Source organism: Mobula hypostoma, chromosome 9 (assembly GCF_963921235.1).
Source record: "Mobula hypostoma chromosome 9, sMobHyp1.1, whole genome shotgun sequence".
NCBI lineage: Eukaryota > Metazoa > Chordata > Chondrichthyes > Myliobatiformes > Myliobatidae > Mobula > Mobula hypostoma.
The window spans coordinates 105239041-105263500 of record NC_086105.1 but is presented as its reverse complement, the minus strand read 5'-3'; the positions used below and the strand labels follow the sequence as shown (position 1 = coordinate 105263500).

The 24460-nt window shown below is 39.9% G+C and overlaps 1 protein-coding gene across 1 annotated transcript in view; it reads right to left on the bottom strand.

The window, feature by feature from the left end:
- LOC134351914 (uncharacterized) overlaps nt 1-24460 on the bottom strand; it is a 201738-nt gene that overhangs the window by 84474 nt on the left and 92804 nt on the right. Inside the window, exons 26-32 of the mRNA XM_063058828.1 lie at nt 19899-20060; nt 18211-18288; nt 14552-14923; nt 9513-9869; nt 6054-6404; nt 1339-1470; nt 880-1029 (exon numbers count right to left, since the gene is read on the bottom strand). Coding sequence (XP_062914898.1) covers nt 880-1029; nt 1339-1470; nt 6054-6404; nt 9513-9869; nt 14552-14923; nt 18211-18288; nt 19899-20060 — 1602 coding nt within the window. The remainder of the gene's footprint in view (nt 1-879; nt 1030-1338; nt 1471-6053; nt 6405-9512; nt 9870-14551; nt 14924-18210; nt 18289-19898; nt 20061-24460) is intronic.

Here is a 24460-nt window from a genome sequence, read left to right as displayed (position 1 = left end):
ACACTGGAATCACCACGTATTCTATGCTTAATTCTGTACCATTGTGCTCAGGCAGGACATCAGCACCACCCTGCTTCATTCACACTCATATTTAAAAAATTCATGGATCGTATTTCTTCTATTATTCCTTCATTAATTTTCTTTTAAATTCCTCCCCACTTTCTTTAGTGAAACCTCAATTTGTGAAGCATTCAGAATATTTTTCCTAGTGGCACCTGAACATACGTTGTATTTGTAATAAGTTGATGGGGGATTGTTGGGAGTTGGTAAGTGACTGATCACATGGTGCATTTCAGGATAAGACAGTAGTAATTTTTCTTCTCTTTAGAACAAGAACCTATGCAGAGCCAGGGGTGAACAGACACAAATTGGGAAAATGAGCTCATCCATAAAATAGAGAACCTTTTATCCTGACATTTAATTATATGTTGTGTGAACACAATAATGTTTCTCTGTTACTTTCCTGAATAAATTATATCACTGATTTATTATTGAGGAAAATCATTTTCCAAATAAATGTTCTAAATGCACTTTTCATTATTGCTGCCATTGGAATTTCAATCAGCTTTCTTGTCAGAGTGCAAGGTAATCATCTGTCTCATACTGAAAACCACTGCACCAAATTAATGGTAATTAACCTGTGGAATTATGCCATGGTAACCTCACTGAATGAATCATAGTATACTAATGAACACCAATAAACTAAGAAGAATTCAGAGCAGGCACTTTTGCAACAACTAGCACGTTCATCTTTACTTTATGAGATACTAAAGTTATATGTTATTAAATAAACAGGGTTTGAAATAGTTGGTACAGTTTTGCAACATCGATTAGACTTCTTATCCATTTGAACAGGAATATCGAACTGTAATACTTTACCTGTTTGCTGTCAATAATAAATTGGACAGACCGCTTGTATGTGTCATCTTGCCTCTCGACTGTTAATGTGACGACTGTATTTCTTGGGATGCCAAGTTGTGTGGCCACTTCAATGTTGTGTAACAATGAGGCATTGATCTCGTGCTTGCTCTTGAGGGGAGGAAATAGTTAAAGTTACTGTTGGTAATTGTATACTTTAGTCATTATAAACAGATTTTATAGATGGATTTAATAATGTTCCTTAAATATGGGAAATGAGTCAGTTTAATGTTATTAACTGCAAGTCTCATTAGCAGATTTTATAATTGTGTTTTTCAGTTGCAGTGCAATATAATGACTGACATTTAAGTATCCTCACTCCACTGATTGATTATCTTTTGTCCCCAAATCATTTTTGTTGACTTATTTTGTCCAATGTGCCATTGAGAAGACGTGATTAAAACCCCATGGAGTACTTACAACACCGGCATTTAAAGTCAGCTGACCTTCCAGAGCGGTTTGATCAACAATTATCTGCATCTGGGACTCAAAGCTGACTCCATTTACCACAGTGTACGCTGATCCATTAATCTTCATGGGTGCTCCCAGTTCCTGAAAGTTTGAGAGTTACAGACCAAATGAAATTTTATCTTTAGCTCTGCAGTAGTATGTACGTACGTAGAGTCATATTGTTAATTTTGAGTAAAATCAAAGATATGAACTTCCTGTACACTAAGGAATGATGTGCATTCTGGTCAGTCAGGAAAAAGATGTGAATTTCCTTGAGGGAGGCCTACAGATTTGGCACCAGGAAGCACAGAAGCAGCAGGTAACCACGGGAATGGAGAGGGGTAGAAGGGGCAGAGCTGGTACACTTTCCTCCTGAAACATCAGTGGATCTGAAGCCTGAGAGGTTGAAATACTCTGCCTGCTCTTGCTGCAGTGTCTACCGCAGGGCCCCACAACCAGGAGCTACTTGTATTCTTCACTCATGCAACACTACACCAAAATTCTCCTCAGAGGAAGATGTGCAGTCTCTGAGAATCATCAAATTTACACTAATAGTCAGAAATTAGAAAAACAGGTGGCCCTAGCCGTACTGATGGACTCTCACTGAATAAGAGTTGGAGAATACAGAAAAGACTAAGGCTTAAACACAAGTGATTCTGCAGAAGTTGGAAACCCACAGTAACACATACAAAATGCTGGAGGAACTCAGCAGGTCTATGGAAATGAAAGCAGTCGCTATTTCAGGCTGAGACCCCTCATCAGGACTGGAATGGAAGGCGGAAGAAGCCAGAGCAAGGTGGTGCGGGGAGGAAAAGGACTACAAGCTGGAAGGTGATGGATGAAGCCAGATGTGTGGGGGAGGGGTGTGAAGTAAGAAGCTGGAAGGCGATTGGTGGGAAAGGCAAGGGGCTGGAAATGAAGGAGAGGAGAGTGAACCAAGGGAAAAAGGGAAGGAGGGGCACTCGGGCGAGGTGACAGGCAGATGAGAAGAGAAGAGGTAGGAGTGGAGACAGAGTGAGGAATGGAATGAAGGGGGAAGAAGGAGAGGGAAAAAATTACCAGAAGTCAAAGAAATCGAAGTTCGCACCTTCAGGTTGGAGGCCACCCCAGTGGAATATGAGGTGCTGCTCCTTCATCTTGAGAATGGCCTCGTTATGACAGTAGGGGAGGCCTTGGACCGATATTTTGGAAGGGGAGTGAGGATTAGAAGTAACAGGGATAGACACCGGGAAAACCCGCTTTTAGCAGATGGAGCGAAGGTGCTCAACAAAGCCCCCAATCTGTGTTGGACCTCAGCAATGTAGAGGAGGTCACATCAGTCACACTGGATACAGTAGATGACCCCATTAGATTTGCAGGTGAGGTGCTGCCTCACCTGGAAGGACTATCTGGGGCCCCGAATGAATGTGAGGGAGATGTTGAATGAGGAGTTGTAGCACTTCTTGTGTTTCAGAGATAAGTGCCAGGAGGGAGATTAGAGGGGAGGCATGAATAAACAAGAGAATCATGGAGGGAGCAAATTCTGCGGTGAGTGGAGAGTGCGGGAGAGGTAAAGACATATTTGGCAATAGGATCCTGTTGAAGATGGCGGAAGTTGCAGAGAATAATATGCTGGATGTGGACACTCATGCAGTGGTAGGTGAGGACTTCAGGAAATCTGTCCCTATTAAGATGGAGGGAAGGTGGAGTGAGGGCGGATGTCCAGAAAATGGCAAAGATCCAGGTGAGGGGGCAGCATCAATGGTGGAGGAAGGGAATCCCGTTCTTTGAAGGGGGCGGACATCTCTGATACTCTGGAAAGAAAAGCCACATACTATGAACAGATGCGGTGGAGACAGAGAAACTGAGAAAAAGGAAGAATGACATTTTTTGCAGAAGACAGGGTGGGAAGGGGTACAGTCAAGATCGCTACAGTTGACATTTTAGGAAGAGCTATAGTCAAGATAGCTACAGGAAACAGGGTGGGAAGAGCAATAGTCAAGATAGCACAGTAGACAGTGGGAAGAGATATAGTCATAGCACAGGAGACAGTAGGAAGAGCTATAGTCAAGATAGCACAGGAGACAGGGTGTAAAGAGCAATAGTCAAGATAGCACAGGAAACAGGGTGTGAAGAGCTATAGTCAAGATAGCACAGGAGATGGTGTGAAGTATGGTCAAGGTAGCACAGGAGACAGGGTGTGAAGAGGTATAGTCAAGATAGCACAGGAGACAGGGTGTAAAGAGCAATAATCAAGATAGCACAGGAAACAGGGTGTGAAGAGCTATAGTCAAGATAGCACAGGAGATGGTGTGAAGTATGGTCAAGGTAGCACAGGAGACAGGGTGTGAAGAGGTATAGTCAAGATAGCACAGGAGGCAGGGTGTGAAGAGGTAAAGTCAAGACAGCACAGGAGACAGGGTGTGAAGGGGTATAGTCAAGATAGCACAGGAGACATGCTGTGAAGAGCTATAGTCAAGATAGCACAGGAGACAGGGTGTAAAGAGCTATAGTCAGGATAGCACAGGAAACAGGGTGTGAAGAACTATATTCAAGATAGCACAGGAGACAGGGTGTGAAGAAGTATGGTCAAGATAGCACAGGAGATAGCGGGAAGAGCTATACCTCTTCTAAGACTAAAGCCTACATGTCCAAACTTTTAAGTGAAGATAAATGGGAGCAACAAATATAAATTAGAGCTGCTTTCAGTCTATACACAAAGGAAATATATTTCACTTAAATCTTACAGCACTAATATTTGTAATACATCTGAAGCAAGTTATTAAGGTAATAAACACACAACAGTCTAGAAACTATTCAAAGCATGACAATGTTTTAGGCAAGGTTGTCTGGGGGCACACAACAGTTTTGTTTTAGGTTCTGAAGCCACAGTATTCTGCATCTCATTCCATGACTCAAGGCATTTTGTGTTTTGGAACAGGACTGACAGTCCTGCCTATATAGTCTCTTTGCACAGAATGGAAACTGTGAATTAAATAGGTGGGGTGGGAGGGAAATTAACTTGGGGAAGGGTGGCTAAAACGGAGGAGTAGTAATGTCTGAGTGGCAGAAAGGAGGGAAAGTGGTAGAGGGGGCTGGGTATGAGGATCCCTTTGGAGAGGTCAGGTTGAAGGCCAGGAAATGGTGTGTGGAAGCTGAAGGAAGTGATCAGTGGAGTTGAAAGGACCAGTGAAGAAATTCGGCAGTGGAGCCAATGAGGAAAGATTCAAGTTGAGACGCAAGGAGCCAGATTGAGTGGAGATGGGTAGAGTTAAGGAAGGTGGAGGCGATCACAGAAGAAGTGTTAAAGATTGGACATGTCTTGAGGAGAATCAAAATCTTGCACTTGCAGGCAGAACCCTGCGAGTTAGCGGGGGGGGAGGGGTTAGGGTTAGATTCCTTAACTCCAAATTAAATTTCAACCCTTTGATTAAGATCACTGCTAGAGTTTGCATGCCTCACCAACATGGAAGAACTTTATATTTACTCAGCACCAATTTCAAACTGATTCCATTAAATACATTCAAAAGTCTTAAAGCATATGCATAACTGGCACAGGAAGACTGACACCAATGTTTGGAATTGCCTTACCCACATACAAAATACATAATCAGTTTCTGATAAAATTATCTCGTTCAGTACATAAAATCACTGTGCTCAATGAGGGCATTTTTAGGCCCGCCAACTAGTTTTGGTGAAGCAGCAGAGGGCCCCTGCTGCCTGTTAGAAGTGCTCACCCTTGCTGGAAGTTGAAGATATGCATAAGATTGGAATACACAACCTGACATATTTGCATTTTCTTGCGGGAAGAACCATCTTCTGATGTAATAGTACAGAGTAATATTATTAAACAGTAAACATTAAACCCTCAGCCTGACCTGTGTATGAAATTATATGAGTTTCATTTCATTGATAAGACTGAATATAATAGACATTGACAGCAGCATTGGCCTATGTTTTGTTCAAGGCCTGCTAGTACCATCACATTGCAGTATTTTATTAGATGAACTATGGGGTGTAGGAAGCTTCCAGGAAAGAGTAACACCTCTGGTGAAGGGGCTTGTCATGTCCATTCGGGGGCAGCTCACTCACCTTTGATCCCCGCTAGACACTCAGCTCTCACTTGTGGCTCCAAGTAGCTGTCTGCATGGGTCAGTGGCCACACCCCAGTACACCGCTTTGACAGGCGGGCTAAACCAGGTGAGGGTAGCTGGCAGCCTCATTCCCCGGTGAGATAGGGACATGTCTGTCCCAGTGTGCAAAGTCATTTCTGGTGGAATGCATGGATGAGATCCAATGGCCAGGAAGGTGGCACTGCAGTGCTCTGGGAGAGCAATGGGCATGACAAGGCACAGAAAACATCATGGTCATCCACTGCGACCAAAGACCCCAGTTTGTGATGCTTGTTTGTATCACTGAAGTCGGACTTCTGAGATTAAGAGACTGAAACTGCTCCAGTGCAACATCTTTTCCACCTTAAAAACCCTCCCACACTGGTGTCCTGTCATCATTGGACACAGCAGACAACCAGCATTAGACAAGTTAGAAGTCTGGATACAAAATTAAATTATCTCACTGATTCAATATTGGCCACTTACTTAACAGATTAGAATCTGTTCACCCTGGTGCAATAAAGCAGCAGAAATCTAACAAATTCACTAATAAGCTTCTAACACAAACAGTCAGGGGAAAAATATTAATCATACCTGCAGCTTTTCGCATTTATTATCCACCATAAAGTTTATTTCTGTTTTATTTTTCACTTGAAGACCTCCACTTGCTAGAAGATGACAGGTACCTAACTTCAAATCCAACTCAAACTCAGATTTTGAGCGTTTTTCTGTTGTAAACAAGAGCCTGTTGTGGGCCGGAATTCCCCCCAACACCGGCAAGTTATGATCAAAGGTGGCCTCCATGTTGACTTTTGGGTCACACTCTGTCCTTAGCTCCAAGGAAGCACTGCTCTCTTCGAACTGGATGCTGGTTAGAAGTTCTCCTTTACAGCCATCAATCTGAATGGATCCATTGCACTGTGAATGGGCTGGAATCATGAAATTCTAAAAAAGATATCTGTAGTAAATAATGTCCTAATGTTTGTTTGTTCTAAACATTTGTTTGAAACAAACATCTTGAACTTCTTATGAAATGGATCAGAGGTATAAATAACATAATGAGAGTAATTCATCCTAAAATATTAATTGCAGTGTCTTTCAATTCTAAGCAACCAAACTTCTTAATCAACAACGTTGGTCTTCCTTATAGATATATGAACACATGCAACACTTTGGGATTGGGTAAATTCTGGGACTATTAATTTCTACTGGAAAATATTAATGACTTTGAAAAAATGTAATCAATGTATTTGACGTGTGTTTACAACGCTGATTTCCTAAAATGGTGTGGTGTTACTTCCTAAGCTACTATTTAACCAGAATCCATCATCAGAGATCCCCACCACCCTGGCCATGCTCTCTTCGCACTGCTGCCATCAGGTAGAAGGTATAAGAGCCTCAGGACTCACACCACCAAGTTCAGGAGCAGTTGTTACCCTTCAACCTACCCCTCAACCATCAGGCTCTTGAATGAAAGTAACTACACTCACTTGCTCCATCATTGAAATATTCTCACAACCAATTATCTCACTTTACGGACTCTTTACTCCATGTTCTCATTATTTATTGCTATTTATTTATATTTGCATTTGCACAGTTTGTTGTCTTCTGCACTCTGGTTGATCCTGTTATAGTTAATATTCCATAGATTTGCTGAGTATGCCCACAGGAAAACGAATCTCAGGGTTGAATATGGTGACATATATCTACTTTGATAATAAAATTTACTTTGAACTTTAGAAATAAAAATGAGCTTCAATACACTGTGTATAACACTTAAGGAATCATTAAGCACATGAACATACTTTTTACCTATTTTATGATACTCTTCAAAAGAACTTTTCATTAGACCTATAAACCAACTTTTCACTAGTCTTATGAACCAATTTTTCACCTAAAGCACCTTTAGAAGTTACTATTCAGTCCCCTATGATCCACTACCTCTTCTGGTAGTGCATCCTAGTTTGTAAGAGAGTCATAAAGCAACAGAACACTCAGAAAATGCTGGAGGAACTCAGCAGATCAGGCAGCATCTACGGAAAAGAATAAATCATCAACTTTTTGGGTCAAGACCCTTTCAGAGCTGGAAAGGAAAAGGGAAGAAGCAGTGGGCTTGGGAAAGAGTACAAGCAAGAAGGTGATAGGTGGGTAGGGCAGTGAGGTAAGAAGCTGGGAGGTGATAGGCCAGATGAGTGGAAGAGGGCAGATGAAGTAATAAGGTGTGAGGTGACAGTACCCAAGGCAACACAGCATAGATATAGGCCCTTCAGCTCACTGAGTCCTTGTTGACTATGGTACCCACCCAGCAGGCCCAACTTCCTGTGTTCAGTCCATTTCCCTCTGAGTCCCACCTCTCCATGTACCTATCCAAGTATTTCTCAAATTATACTATTGTACCTGCCTCAACCAATTCTTCTGGCAGTTTGTTCTTTATTCTCACTACCCTCTGCATGAAAAATATTGCTCACCCCCCCCGAGTCCCTTTTAAATCTTTCCCTTCTCATCCTAAATCTATTCACCCTAGTTTAGGACTTCCCTACTCTGGGAAAATGACTTACTGTCCACTTTATCTCTACCTCTCATAATTCTAAACATTTCTATAATACCACTCCTCATTCTTCTATATTCTAAGTAATAAAGACCCAGCCTGGCTAATCTATCCCTACAATCTAATCCCTCGAGCCCTGGCAACACCCCATAATTTTTTCTTTACTCCTGCCAGTTAAACCACATCTTTCCTATAACACAACAAACCTGCACACAGCATTCCAAGTGCTCCATCTTAAACAGCTGATGAAGGCTACTATTATTCAATGAACTATGTACTTGCAGTCATTAATCCCTCTGTCCCATTACCCTCCTTAGTGCCCTACCTTTCAGAGTATAAATCATTGACTTGTTTGACTTTCCAAAATGCATAACCTCACACTTATTTGTATTGAAATCCATTTGCCACCCCTCAGCCTATTTCCCTAAATGATCAAGATCCTCCTTGCAATCTATCATTAATTTCTTCACTGTCAACAATGCCTCCTAGTTTCATGTCATCTACAAACTTACTGATTAAGCATTGTGTATTTGCATCCAAATAACTTACGTAAATAATAACAAGATTCCCAACATCGACACCTGCGGCAGATCACTTGTCAGTGGCCAGCATTCCAAGAACCAACCTTCAAGCACCACACTTCACTTCCTAGCTCTGAGCTAGTTTAACTAGCCCTCCTGGATTCCACAGGACTTAACATTCCAGACCAGCCTATCCCATTGGCATTTATTGAGACCTTGCTAAAGACCAGATATACAATATCTACTGCCTGACCCTCATCTACCTGTTTGGTTACTGCTTCAAAAACTCTAAAATGTTCATCAGTCATGACTCCCACACACAAAGCCATGTTGACTCATAATCAGTCTATCAAAATCCCTCCAGTAATTTGCCCACTACTGATGTAATTACCTGATTTGTCCTTCCAGTCCTCAGGAACTCCACCAGTGTCTCTGCAAGGCCCGCCACAATTTCCTCTCCAGCCACCCACAAGTCCAAAGATGCAGATGGGCGGGCCCTGAGGACTTATTCACTTTAATGCGGTGTAAGACTGCAAATAACTCTTCGCTAATAAAATGAATATCCTCCAAAACATCTCCACTTGTTACCCTTAGCTCTTAAGCAAACACGATAATTTCCGTAATAAACACTGGCGAGAAATATTTGTTAAAAATCCCACCATTCCCAAGAAATAAGTAGCCATGCTGATCTTAGTCGGCCTTCTCTCTTCCTAGCCACCCTTTTATTCTTAATATAATCTTGGGTTTTACTTTCACCTTACCTGCCAGTTTCATCTCATATTCTCTCTCTTTGCTCTCAAAACTTCCTTCTTAAGAGTATTCTTAATCTTTTTAATAGCCATTAGGGGATTTGGTTAATCATGATGTTCTAAACCTAAAAGTATGCTTCCTATTTTTTAAGAAGTATACATTCTTTGGAGATTACATACTTACTTATTACAGGCTTTATGGTTATTTAATATTTTTACTTTAACTGAGTTCTACCTTTAAAACTTGGCAATCCGTTTCGGTGGCCCACATCCACTCTGCTTTTGCACCAGGACTCAAGTTCCCATTGGCTCGGAATTTGCAATTTCCAGACTGCAGCAGGAAAGAACCATCCACTTTCTCTCCCCTTGCAGCAGACAGAAGAATTTCACTCTCACCGGGAAGGCCTTGGCTACTCAGCAGCGGAATGGAATGCTTTAGGAGCCCCTTCACTGTGTACTTGGGATCACATGATGCTTCCAGATGCAACTCAGCTGTTTTATCATCGTTGAGCATGTTTGTTTGTATGGCAACGTTGCAGCTGTTGATATCCAGAAAACCACTGGTCTCTAGATTCAGTGGAACACCCGCTCTCTATGAGAAAACAAAGTAAACATTCACTTGGATATGCAGAGATCCTGGCATGTAAAAATACAATACAAAAAGTGGACTATTTATTCTGGCAGAACATTAAATATATTTAATGTGGGCAAGAAAACGTTTCTTGCAATGTGAGTTAAACATTGGGGCCTAAGTATCTTCACTCTTTAGTGTATGCCCATCATAAGCCTGGAGGGTTCAATAGTTGCAAATTCACCAATACCCATATACAGTATGCTGGGAATTATTCTGGGAAGTTCCCTGCAGACTTATTTAGGGGTGGAGTCTTTGCATTAGGAATGGATAGGGTTTTCACATCTTTAGGATTCTGACATATTTAGATTAACTGTTCCCCTTGTCCTTACTTACCACCAACAAGCCTCTGCATCAAATGCATTATTTTCCACAACTTCTGCCATTTTCAATGGGATAGTCCTCCATCCCACCACACTCCACTTTCCACAGTGACCGCTCTCTCTGCGACGCATTTGTCCACACATTCCTTCCCACTGATCTTCCCACTGGCACTTATCCCTGCAAGCAGGGCAAGTGCTACATCTGCCTCTTCACCTCCTCCTTCATCACTACTCAGGGCCCCAAACAGTCCTTCCAGATGAGGCAACACTTCATCTGCGAGCCTGTCGGGGTCTCCTACTGTATCCAGGGACGACTTGGTCAAGCACCTTCACTCTGTCTGCCACAACAGGCAGGATTTTCTCGTAACCACCCATTTTAATTTTACTTCCCATTCCCATTCTGACAAGTCAATCCATGGCCTCCTCTATTGTCATGATGAAGCCGCTCTGAGGTTAGAGGAGCTATATTCCAACCTAATGGTATAAACATTGATTTTTAAAAAAAATTCCTGTAAATTCTGCCCCTCCCCCCTTTCTCTTCCATTCCAGCTCCTCTCCTACCCTTTCCCTCCTCCTCTTTCCATCACCTCCCTCTGGTGTCCCTCTTCCATGGTTCATCTTCCTCTTCTATCAGATTCCTTCTTCTTTAGCTCTTTACCTTTTCAACCTATCACTTCCCAGCTTCTCACTTCACCAACCCCACCCCCCCAACTTCCCCCTCACCTGGCTTCACCAGTTACCTCTCAGCTGAACTCCTTCCCCTCCTTATTCTGGCTTCTTCCCCCTTCCTTCCCAGTCTTCATGAAGGTTCTCAACCGAAAAGGTCAATTGATGATTTGCTGAGCTCCTCCAGCGTTTTGTGTGCTGCTCTGGATTTCCAGCATCTGCAGAACCTCTTAGGCATAGATTAACAGACTAGGCTGGAGCTGAAATGCATGAGAAAAGCTCTCCAGAAGGCAATGAATTAGACCAATCAGGGAGGAAAGTCCAATTTGACTTCATGATCTCAATTCCCTCACTCCAGATTAGACAGTCTTGTAGAGTTTGGTGCTCTGGAAGTAGGAGTTGCACATGCTTGCAAATAAGATAGTTTATCACCAAAGCTTAACTTTTCAACTGGAAAACACCGAGTTCGGTTTGGAACGAATGAGCAGGAGATCCAAGAGCTGATTAACCAAAAAGGCAAAAGTTCAGACTGGAAATGTCCAGCTGAAAGAGAAAGAAGTTGTGAAGGAATTGAAATTTAAGATTCAACACACAAAAATCTAGTCACCTTAAGTAGAGGAGGCAGAGAGAAAGAGTATAGATGATCCATCAACTGTCTGATAACCACAGCATGCACAGACTCTTCAGCACTGTGAAGACTCACCCAAGGATCTACCCCACTAAGACTGAATAATGAAAAAACGTTTACTGTGAACAGTTCTCAATGCAGAACCCCTTACATATCCTACCTACCCAATCCATTTTTACCCCACTCAAGTACTCATCTAATTATTTTTTGAACGTTACTATTGCAATTGTATGAACTAACAGTTCAAGTGTGATTCTTTAATTAGGGTAACTTTTCTGTCCCTGAGACAAATTTTCAAGAAAAAAAATAGTTTTAATAAAAACAGCTACTTTAGTTTTAGAAGTTAGGTAATGGTAACTAAACTTTTTTCAGTATGCTTCATAAATAATGTTTTCTTAATTTTTAAGTGAGTTAAAAACTTGAATGTGCTAGAATTTCACGATTTTGTGCTTGTCCCCTACCCAGACTCTGTAACTTTGTCTTCAAACTAAAGTAATAATAAGTATTAAATTCATGAAACTTTTAGTTTGTATTTCCTCACAAAATTTTTAAAACACATGTCAAATTCATCTGGGTTAATTTTGTAAAATGTGGACTTTTTTTATGACAAAGGACTACTATCTTCAACACTTCTGTCATTACCAACTCGCAACACATATTAGTGACCAATCAAGTTTTTTCAAACAACTGCTTAGGTGGTTGTCATGGAAATGAGAAGTGACAGTGGAACATGTGGCTGTCATGACAGAAGACTGACATTTTGATGTCCAGAAATGTGAGTAACTTAAAGTTTCATACCCCCGATGTGAGAGTATGCTTATTATGTGTCATTACCAAACGAGTTACTGTTTGAGTGTTTTAACTGAGAAATAAATTACGTTACTTTATTTCTGTACATTTAAATTACATTTACAAGCTACCTATCCAGTCAAGTTAGCAAGTGTGAGACTTAGCCAACTTTTTCTTTAAAAAGTGAGAAATGTCATTACCATTTCCATTGGTCAAGTTGTTAAGATGGCTTCAAAATCATCAGGAGACCAGTCAAAAAAATACAGAGACACAATTAAAAACCCAGTGAAATATCAGTAGTACCTTGAAAGAGAAAGAGAGATAAAAAAAAAGAAAGGAGACAGGAAAACTTAAGATCATCTCACAATTGCTAAAACGTGAATTGAGACTGAAGTGACCACAGTAAGGAGTTAATCAAAGAAACAAAATGGCTGCTAATAAGAAAAGATAAGCAGTACAAAGATATATTAGAAAATACCCTGCCAGAATCTTCAGTAGGCCAGCAACAAGAACAGCATGACCCCTATCTTCCTGAGGCTTCACTTATGCACTAATGGAGACTATAAGAAAGTGCTTTAAATTTCAAGTGTTGTCTTTTTCGGAGTTGTTGGGATTTCCGTGAATGTTTTATAAGTCTTACTGATAAAAAGTGTGTAGAGGGTTGAATAAAGGTTTTGTTAATGTTTTAAAAAAGTGTTGTTTTTTAAGGACAGTAGAAAAATAATGATCTCTATAATCTGTTTGAAATCTGAATTGCTACTTATTCTAGAGTTTGGGAGGGTTAGGCAAATGTTTTAAGTATTATTGTTTTTTTCTTAAACAGACTAGACAATGCTGAGACCATGCTGGACTGCCTATGTTCATGTTTCACGTCGATGTTTTTAACAAAATTCTCTAGCCACCTGCCTTAAAATTTGTGATCTCTAATTGAATTTTGATAAATAATGTGTTTTTAATTGTAAGTGTTGCTTCTTCTAGTTGTACAGATGTTTTGTCAGAGTAAATATTAAACTAAAACCATTGTATGTCGAAGTCAAAAGTATTGTCATTACCATCATAGTGCATATTTTGATGGGAAGTAAAATTTTGTTTTGTAATATTGGTCTGAAATCATTTGCTGGAGTCAAGTGCTTTGATGCCAAAATCAGTATTCTGTCAAAAAGGGTTAAAATTCCAGCAATCTAACTAGTAAACAAATATTTCATTGTTTAGCCAAGGAAAACATTGGCATGCTTAAGAAAATGTGTCTCAAAAATATATTCTGAATATACTTAAATATAAGTTAAAACATATTTATTAAAGGGCATGTTTCTTATTTGCAGGATTGACTTTGAAATCTTTCTTTGTCATTTCATTCTAAATTAAATTCAGTATTTTAATGGTGTGATGGTAATGCCACTCATCTGTGAAAACTCTACAAAACACCTTAAAATAGAAAAGTTCTCATAAAGGTTGATCAATGCCAAGATCTGGTCTTCAATCTAGAGCCTAAAATAAAGGCTATAATATAAACAAAACAGAGGTTCAGGAAATTTCGTTTTTTCAGAATTTCAAGCAATCAGAAGTGTCCCTAATTGAAGAATCTCCCTCAAGTAGTGCACTCAGAATCACAACACATTTGTGGAAAAACATATTAAACCCACATCATCTCTGATTCTGAATGAATTGCCTTAAATTAATGAACTTTGGGTTACGAACTCTTTGGTAAACCAAATCCTTTCTCTCCTTATTTAGTCTGTCAAAAATCTTCATGACTCTGAAATACCTTTATCAAATTTCTTAGTCACAAATAAATGATTTCTAGAACCAGTTAAAAATGTGGAAAATCAATAAATTGACTGGAATAAACTGGTAGTGCAGTGGTTAGCACAATGCTTTACAATACAGGTTCAATTCCCGCTACTGTCTGTAAGGAGTTTTTACCTTCTCCCCATGACCCCATGGGTTTCCCTCTGGTGCTCCAGTTTCTTCCCACAGTCCAACGACATACTGGTTGGTAGGTTAGTTAGCAATTGTAAATTATCCTGTAATTTGGCTAGGATTAAATTGGGGGATTGCTGGATGCTGTGGCTTGAAGGGCCGGGAAGGCCTATTCTGTGCTGTATCTCAGTAAAGAAATAAATAAATACATGTTTTGCATTTAATACTACACTTCAAAATGGATGTTCCAACTGTCAATTAATTTTAAGGGCAGGCTTTTTTTCATTTAGAAATAAGTTATAAATTCTCTTCCGTACCTCAAGTATGGGGCATCTGTTCATAAAAGAGGCTGACCAGTTTGCTTTTATTCCCTCCTTCCTCGTCCCTGGACCTTTGAAGTCACAAACAGCTCTTAAGCTACACTCCCCAAACAACAACTCAAGAGATGCTTCATGCTTTGTCTCTCTGCTTGTTCGGATCAGTAGTCTATTTTCCATTGGGACACCCGTGATGACTAGTGAAGGAAGAGAGTGTCTCAAACCAATGTCAATACTGGGGTTCGATGTCCATATTGTTTGCATTTCCATTATGGCAAATCTGTTGTCCATTTGGAGGTGGCCAATGAAGTCTGCTTCCAAATGGTCTGTCCTCAATGTACCATTCAGGAAGAATCTTGCTGGCATTGCATTCTAAATTATGAAATAAATAAATTACCTTTGCATTGGTACACAAAAAACATGCTTGTTTAATTGAAGACTGAGTTAATTTTCTGCAATGGCTTAAGGCTTCATTAAAATGTCAGAAATTCAGCACTTAAAAATCATGAACTTCTTGAAGATATCAACTACGTTCAATTTTAGACTTTTTAACAAGCAAGCCTTATTCTCATACTTACCCACAGGAAACAGCTGAACCTACTTTGACACGTGTCTTAATGCATTTGGCCAATATTTATGACAACATTGAATTATGTTGTCCATTGCTGAATTAAATGGTTACTGTTATTTTGCCATGGCTCAGAAATGTGAGAAACAACAGGAACAATGCTGTTTTCCACATATGGCACACGTGGCAAGCGAGAGGTACATTGTTAGTGATTTGTATCAGTATAATGTTTAATACATGCTCCTCATTAATGTTGGAAAGTGATTCCAGAATATAAAGTGGAAGAAAAATCTACTTATCCAACATACGTATCAGTTCATTCATCAAGCATCCCATATTTATGGCATTTCTTGGAATGACCCTTCTAAACTTTCAAATCTGTTCTACTTCTTGTGAAGACTATGGGTGATCTTCTACCTCAGCTCCAGTTTCCTAAACCTTCCTCATATCCTCTGATCCAGAAATCCATCAGCCTCTGTTCTCAATAACCTTGGTGACTGAGAATACTACAGGCAGTATACAGAAAATAATTCCAAAAATTCATCACCCTGAGTGAAAGACCTTATCCTCATCCCATTCCAAAATGGTATAACCCTTCTTTCTAAGACTGTGACCCCTAAGCCAAGGGAAACATTCTCCCTGCATGCCCTCTATCCTGTGCTATAAGAATTACTTTTCATTCTTATAAACTCTAGAGAATGCAAGCCTAATCTCCACACTCTTTCTTCTTACCATCCCATGAAACATACTGTTGAATCTTTGTTACACTCAACCAATGACAAAAAGGTAAGGGGACAAAGAATGTACAGTACAAAGTTCTCCAGGTCTGGTCTCACCAAGGCCCTACATAATTTCAGGAAGACTTCTTATGAACACCTAATTATTGTCAACATACCATTATCCTTCCTAATTTCTTGGTGCAGTTAATTTTTACTGATTTTTATATTAGGACACTTAGGTCCATTTTAGCATTAACATCTCCCAACCTGTAATGCTATTACAAAATCTACATTTCTGTTCCCAGCACTGGTGATTGGCCTGACAATTTGCCGCATTACGTTATCAGTTGCAATGCTCTCACTCCCTCAACTTGTTTCTATTCACTTGAAACTTCTTTATGCTGTCCTCTCTACTTACAATTCAAACTAGTTTTGTATCATCAGCAAACAGAAATATGAAATTTGATCACCTCAGCCAAATATAGATTGTGAATAGCAGCAGCTCAAGCATCAAATCCCTGAGATTCTCACAGCTTGCCAAGCTAAAAAAGACTAGTTGATTCCAACTTCTTGTTTTTCAACTACTAACCGTTCTCAATCCATGCAATTATGTATCTGCCAATTCCATGTGTCCAACCTTGTTGACCGACCTTCTGTATGGGAAATTTTAAAACTCTTAAATGAGCAACATCAACTGGTCTACTCTGATCTATTCTACTCGTCACATCCTCAAAGAAGTTCAATAGAACAATCAAACATGATTTCATTTTCATCAATCCATGTTGACTCAGACTATAGGTGTTCCCTTTGTGCTAAACATTTGCACATGAGAGCATTTAAATTAGCCTGTGCTTTTATGAAAGGCAGGAGCATTTCTACAGTTGGAAAATCTAAACCAGTACCCCGTGGGAAACTTTCACCCAAATTCTTGAGAGGAATTTAGCAGTTTCAACTGTTCAAATCTAAGTTGGCAGAGATCGAGGAGGATCAGGTTAAATGGAAGCAGAAAGTTGAATCAATGCTGGCAGTCACCTCTGCCAGGTAAGTACTGATGAAATGAACATTATAATGTTTAATACTCATGTATAACATTGCACAGAAAATTGTTTCATTCTGTGACCAAATGAAACCATATGATAATGTATCATTGGTAAGCATCATGTTTAATTGCAGTATACATACACAGCAGCTTCACTTTTAGCCTGTTAGTTTTCACGTAGGAACTGCTCAAGCACAACTTTGAATGTAGGGTAGAACTGAAGATAAATGAGAATAATTAAAAATATTGAAACAAGTGCCTCATCTGTGCACGTGTTTCCTTCTACCTCTAAGTAAGGACACAGGTTGACAATTTCCAACTTCCACTTTGTAAAGGTGCCCCTGGTAAGCTGGCCGTTTGCAGTAATTCTGCAGGAACCTGCTGTGGCTTCCAGACTGATGTCCATGTTGTTATCAAATGTAGCTGCCTCTGCAATTATCCTGTTACTGTCAGGTATTCCCGAACTTCTCCAGGTCGGAACAGCATGTTGAAGGAACAGGTCCAATCGATTTCTTCTGCCCCAAGTTCCTCTCAGTTTCAGCGTGAAAGGTTTTGCATCAAATATTACATTTGTAGCTATTCCAATGGAATTACTTCTGAAATATGCCACACCCTCTGACTGTATACTTGCAGGAATCTCAAAGGATTTCAATTGCCTCATTCTCTGCTGCATAGTCCAAGTTAATGTAGCTTTGTTCATCAAGGCAAGGAGCTTCCCACTTGTATTGAAATAATTCTCATTGTCCTGCAGCTCCAAGCTACCTGTGTAGAGATTCTCTTTAACCTCTCCTTCTGCTTGAAAGGCAAATCTCTTTTCTCTTTTAGTTCTCCCACTCTTGACCTTGTGTTCCAATTTGATTTTGGCACCATAGGAATCGGTGCATTTTGTGGTAACATTCAACATAGTGAACATATTTTTGGACAATGTGCTTAGTGATCCTGTCAAATCACATCCCTTTGGTCTCATCAAGCCTCTAACTTCTATAGAGTTATTCACAGATTTACTACCTGGCCTCAAGTAAGAGCCCATCCAATGCCACTCGAGATGTGGTTTATTTGAAAATGCACCATCTGTTAAAACCTTATGACCATCAGCCATGACCTCAAACATGGCCGCTTGTTTACATGCATCATTATTGTAAAAGGTCAGCACGTGTGTATCTCTCGGGAAACCCAAAGACCACAATAACTTGAAAGTATGAAGGAGTCTTGCTCTTAACTTCCACCTAGGAACTAAATTCATGCAACCCTTGAAACTAAGACCCTGCTTGTTATGCCTTATTTCTAGGACTGAGCAATATCGGTGGCGTCGTTTTGTAAGAGAAATCTGTACCTCGAAAGGTTTTATGCCAACACTTCCAGAACAGTGTCCCAGAAGCAGCTTCTGGGAAGCCTCTCCACTGCAGTTTACCTACAAAGACAAAAAAGTATTAGAAACAGATAGCTTAGTAAAGTGAAAAAGAAAGAAAGAATAGATTATTAATGAGAAACCAGCCTAATGACAAAATATATGGTTGTCTATTTGTTCTACCAAGTACTTTCTCTGCAATATGGATTTTCCAACTGAAATGCCTGACCTTGAGAGAGTCTCTATGGATTGTGAACTTATTAAATTCTCTACATTTCTATTGCTTTAAATAAATAAAAATATACCTGTCATTACTTCATTAGGTTAGTCAATACTGATGGACTTGAAAAGAGTATGCCATCATTTCTCTTCCATTAAAATCCAATTCCATATCCTTTTTTCTGCATCCCCTTCTTCAGGTACCTCCCCCAGCCCAACTGCCTACAGACAACTGTTTGGAAAGCATTGCACTACAGGATCTGCGGTGACAAAGTCAAAAACTATGCAGAACAGTTCAGTGCAGTTAGATTGCTCAAGTTCGATGCAGCTGACAATGCAGTTTACAACACACATTCATGATACATTTAATTCAGGAGTTTGCAGCCTGGGGTCTACAGACCACTTGCATAATGGTATTGATCCATGGCACAAAAGTGGTTGGATTTAGCCTGTGCTATAATATTTTATATCAATGGTAGCATATACAACTATATTTCACTAATGGATGTGTATGTTACTATCTATACTTCATAACTTCAACAGAATGTATTATAACGAAAATTTATTGTATTTCCATTGATATCATACGCACTATTGCCATTATCTACTGACAGAAGTGCATTCCACCTGATTCCACTAGTCCACACTAGATACATTGAGAATAAGTTTGATGCTTCTGATTTGAGCCAGAAACAATGGAAGTGAATGTACATGTTACTACAGAAATGATTCTATTCTTTCCACTGAAAATGCCTATCAATATGTTCCATTAATTTCTAAAAGATAGAACTAATTAGTTCTCATGAAGTAACAGCTGTGCTGGGGGATCCCGGATTTTGCCCAACTTATGCACCATTTTGGCAATAATTTCCTTTTAGTTTTTGATGCTATCGGCAGCTTAATTTAAATGGAATGAACAAAAACAATAATTCATAAAATGATACAAGAGAAAAATAGACTGCTTTCAGAAATCAAAAAATGTTTGATGAACATTTAGCACATAATGACACATAAAGATCTGAATGTGTGATGAGGTGCTTAGAAACATAGAAAATCTACAGCACATTACAGGCCCTTTGGCCCACAATTTTGTGCCGACCGTGTAACCTGCTCTAGAAGCTGCCTAGAATTTCCCCAACACATAGCCCTCTATTCTTCTAAGCTCCATGTACCTAAGAGTCTCTTAAAAGACCCTATTGTATCTGTCTCTACCACCTTCGCTGGCAGTGCATTCCATGCACTGACCACTCTCTGTGTGAAAAACTTACTTCTGACATCGTTTTTGTACCTACTTCCAAGCACCTTAAAACTCACGTTAGCCAATACAGCCCTAGGGAAAAGCCTTTGGCTATCCACACGATCAATGTCTCACAAAAAATTATGTCAATGCTTGACAAAAAAGATACAAGAAATATAGTAGTCCAGTGTGTTCCACATAATATTCATAACCCTACCTGAATTGTCGCCGGTATTTGATCGGACAACGCTGTTACATCATGGTTAAATGACAAAGAGACCTCCGTTGTTCTCATGGTGCTCCTCTGCTCTATTTCTGCTCTGAGATGCTGCTTCTCCAATCTCATATTTACACTGGCAATGTATCCGCTTCTCAGATTCTGTTTAGGGGACAAGATTAACACTTAAATTGAGGCATAAGGAATCTAAAGCTCTTTCTTTCAAGTCCAACACAAAATTGAATTGTGGAAATAGGAGATATACGAGGCTAAAAAAAGAAAATCAGGGTTATTATAACATAGAAGACAATATATATAGATTAGAAACTCAGAATAAACAAGGTTCCTATAAACTAAACCTCACTATGAAGTCCAATGTTTTGCAACTGATGTAATAACTTTTCAAATTATTATTGTAGAGGGATCTAGGCATATTGCAGGCAATTAATTATTGTTTGAATGCCTCCAATATATTAAAATAATAACAAAGAATCAATCATAAACCAGGATTAGCAATACTGCAAAACAGTTTCACACTTTTAACCACTGGATCATTAGCTGCTTTGCAGAAGCTGACAGTTTCCTAATTAATGCGCTGACATCCTATATATGGATGTAGTGAAGAGACTGAGCAAAATAGCACTGGCGAAAAACAGCGACGCCTTTCAGGTGGATTACAAAACTTCTAAATATACTTCATCTGAACTACTCTCACTCCAATCCGCAGCCTACAATTTCCCTTTAAGTAACATTCTTTTGAACCATCCTAATGAACTAGTGATTTCATCATCTTCTAAAGGACTCAGCAGACTTAACTCTCAAGAATGCAGGTATGGCACTTCAAGTGGACAAAAGGAGATCATCATGGCTGAAAGAGATGGAGGAGGGCAAAAGTTCAAGCCAGGCTAAAATGTCAGGGTATGAAACTTCCTCCACCCAGTATCTTGACAGCAAATCTTGTTAGCTGGAGAACAAAATTGTGGACCTAAGGGCAAAATTTCTGTATTGGAGGGAAATGAGGGAATGCTGTGTACTGTGTTTCACGGACACATGGCTAACTCACGACACACAGATTCAGTGATCAGACCCATCGGCTTCTTGATACAAGCGAAGGACTGGACTGCAGTTGGGAAGAAGGCAAAAGGTGGAGGTCTGGGTTCCATGATAAACTCCTTCTGGAGCTCCGAAGCAGCGGTCTTGTTGAACTCTTGTTCCTCTGACCTGGAACATGTAATGATTAAGTGCTGACAGTTCTACTTACCAAGAGAGTTCTCCTACATAATCCTGGCTGCTCCCAGATGGGCTCAATGCTTCTTATGCTCACTTTGACCACCAAAACATGGAAGCACCTTCACCCAGAGATTTCAGTCTCTGAGGCAGATGTGAGAGCATCCTTCAGGAGGGTGATCCCACAGAAAACATCTGACTCAGGTGGGGTACCTGGCTAAAGACCTGGGCTGATCAACTGGCTGGAGTGTTCACTCTTGCTTTGGCAGTCTGAGATACCCACTTGCTTTGAGCAGGCTTCAATTATACCAGTGCCTAAGAGTGATATGGTGACCTGCCTCAATGACCATCATCCAGTAGCACTTACATCCACAGTGATGAATTGTTTTGAGAGTTGGTGATGAAATTTATCAACTTCTGTCTGAGAAGTGACTTGGATCCACTCCAATTTGCCTACCAGTACAACAGGTCCACAACAGATGCCGTCTCATTGGCTCTTCACTCAACATCTGGACAGTGAAGATGCATTCATCAGACTGCTCTTCATTGTCTACAGCTCGACATTCAGTACTATCATTCCCTCAAAATTAATCAATAAGCTTAAACCTAGACTTCAGTATCTCTTTGTGAAATTGGATCCTCAATTTCCTCACTTGCAGTCCCTAGTTAGTTTGGATTGGCAACAACATCTCCTCCACAATCTCCATCAGTACAAGTGTCCCACAATCCCCTGGGCTTAGCCCCCTGTCTACCCGTTTTATACTTATGACTGTGTGGCTAAGCACAGCCCCAATGCCACTTTTAAGTTTGCTGATGACACCACCATTATTGGCCAAATCAAAGATGGTGTCAAATCAGTATATAGGAGGGAGATTGCCATATAGGCAGGAGATTGAAAATCTGGCTGATTGGTGGCACAACAGCAACCTCTCACTTAATGTTAGCAAGAGCAAGGAGCTGATTATTGACTTCAGGAGGAGGAAACCAGAGGTCTATGAGCCAGTACTCACTGGGGTATCAGAGGTAGAGTGTGTCAGCAACTTTAAGTTCCTTGGTGTTTTCCGAGGATCTATCCTGGGTCCAGCACTTTATGCCATGACAAAGAAAGCACGGAAACAACTCTACTTCCTTAGAAGTTTGTGAAGATTCGGCATGTTATCTGAAACTTTGACAAACTTCTATAGATGAGCGGTGGAAATTATATTAACTTGTTGTGTCATGGCCTAGTATGAAAACACCAATGCCCTTGAATGGAAAAGCCTACAAAATTTGGTGGATACAGCGCAGGTAAAGACCTCCCCACCATTGAGCACATCTACATGGAAAGCAGCATCCATCAAGGACCTCCACCATCATTTTCTCACTGCTGTCATCAAGTACAGGAGGCTCAAGACTTACGCCACCAGGTTAAGGGACAGTCATTACCCTTCAATCATTGGGCTCTTGAACCAGAGGGGATAACTCCACTTGCCCCATCACTGAAGTGTTCCCACAACCTACAGTATGTATTCACCGTGAGGGACTCTTCATTTCATGTTCTCAATATTTATTGCTTATTTATTTAATATTATTATTACTTCAATATTATTACTTCTTTTTTCTTTTTGTATCTACAAAGTTTATTGCCTTTTGCACATTAGTTGTTTGCTTGTCCTGTTGGGTGCAGTTTTTCATTGGTTCTCTGAGTTTCTTGTATTTGCTGTGAATGCCCACAAGAAAATGAATCTCAGGGTTGTAAATGGTGCCATATACAGCATGTATTTGATAATAAATTTGAACTTTTGAACTTTGAGATTCATATCTATAAGGTCCCTTTCAGGAGATGCAAATTTCAGTGTACTTGTACCATTACTGGCACATTACACTTAATCTTTCATTTATACATCTTCTAATTTGGGCAGCAGCATTCCCTAATAACATATTTGTTCAATTTAGCACTATGATTACTGAGGTAAGAATCAACATTAAGACAAAATTTTTGTACTCAACATGGTTTAGACAAAGTTATGGACTTGTTTTCCAGATATTTATTTTGATTTTCTCCACTAAAAATATATTCATGAAGGAATAAATATAGACACTTACATTACAAGACAAATGGCACAATTAGTTAAGGCAAAAAAAAGATTCTATATTATGTCTAGTTATGATTGACATCTAACTATGCAGACATTTTTGAGATATAATATAAACGTACCCCTATAATATTGCCTTTATACATTGTACGTATAAACAAGCATTATAATATTGCTTATATTACGATGTACCATTATACTTTATAAAGTACTGATGAAGGGGCTTGGCCTGAAATGTCGACTGTTTGCCCTTTTCACTAGATGCTGCCTCATCTGCTGAGTTCCTCCAGCATTTTGTGTGTGTTGCTCTACATTTAATTGAATTAACACACAAAAACCTGCAGATTCTGGAAATCCAAAGCAACATACACAAAATGCTGGAGGAACTCAGCAAGTCAGGCAGATTCTAATTAATTAATTAATTAATTTAGTGATACAGCACGGAATAGGCCTTTCGACCTATTTATTACCTGCCTATTAGAATAAAAGACCATAAGACATAGAAGCAGAGGTAGGCGATTTGGTTCATTGAGTCTGCTCCGCCATTCAGTCATGGGCTGATCCAATTTTTCCAGTCATCCCCACTTCCCTGCCTTCTCCCCATACCCTTGGATGCCCTGGCTAATCAAGAATCTATCTATTTCTGCCTTAAAGGCACCCAATGACTTGGCCTCCACAGCCGCTTGTGGCAACAAATTCCACAGATTTACCGCCCTCTGACTAAAGTAATTTCTCCACATCTCCATTCTAAGTGGATGTCCCTCAATCCTGAAGTCATGTCCTCTTGTCCTAAACTCCCCTACCATGGGAAATAACTTTGCCATATCTAATTTGTTCAGGCCTCTTAACATTCGGAATGTTTCTATGAGATCCACCCCACCCCTCCCCCCCCGCCAATCTCCTGAACTCTAGGGAATACTGGCCATGAGCTGCCAGACGTTCCTCATACGGTAACCATTTCATTCCTGGAGTCATTCCTGTGATGCATACCCACTTATTATATAGACAATATTATAATACAGCTTTATATTTTAAAGGCATATTAATAGGTATATTTATTAATAGCGTGTCTACCTGCTACATATCATATGTAACAGGTGTAATATACCTGTCGACAGACAGGGAGATGATAGGACGGAACTCCAAAAGCATGGTTATGGAGGAAAGAGTTGGAGAGGTTTTAAAAAAAGAAAGAGAGCTGGTAAGGTGGAAAGAACTGCGTAGACAAATGCATATTGCAGAAGCATGGTCACAAAATGA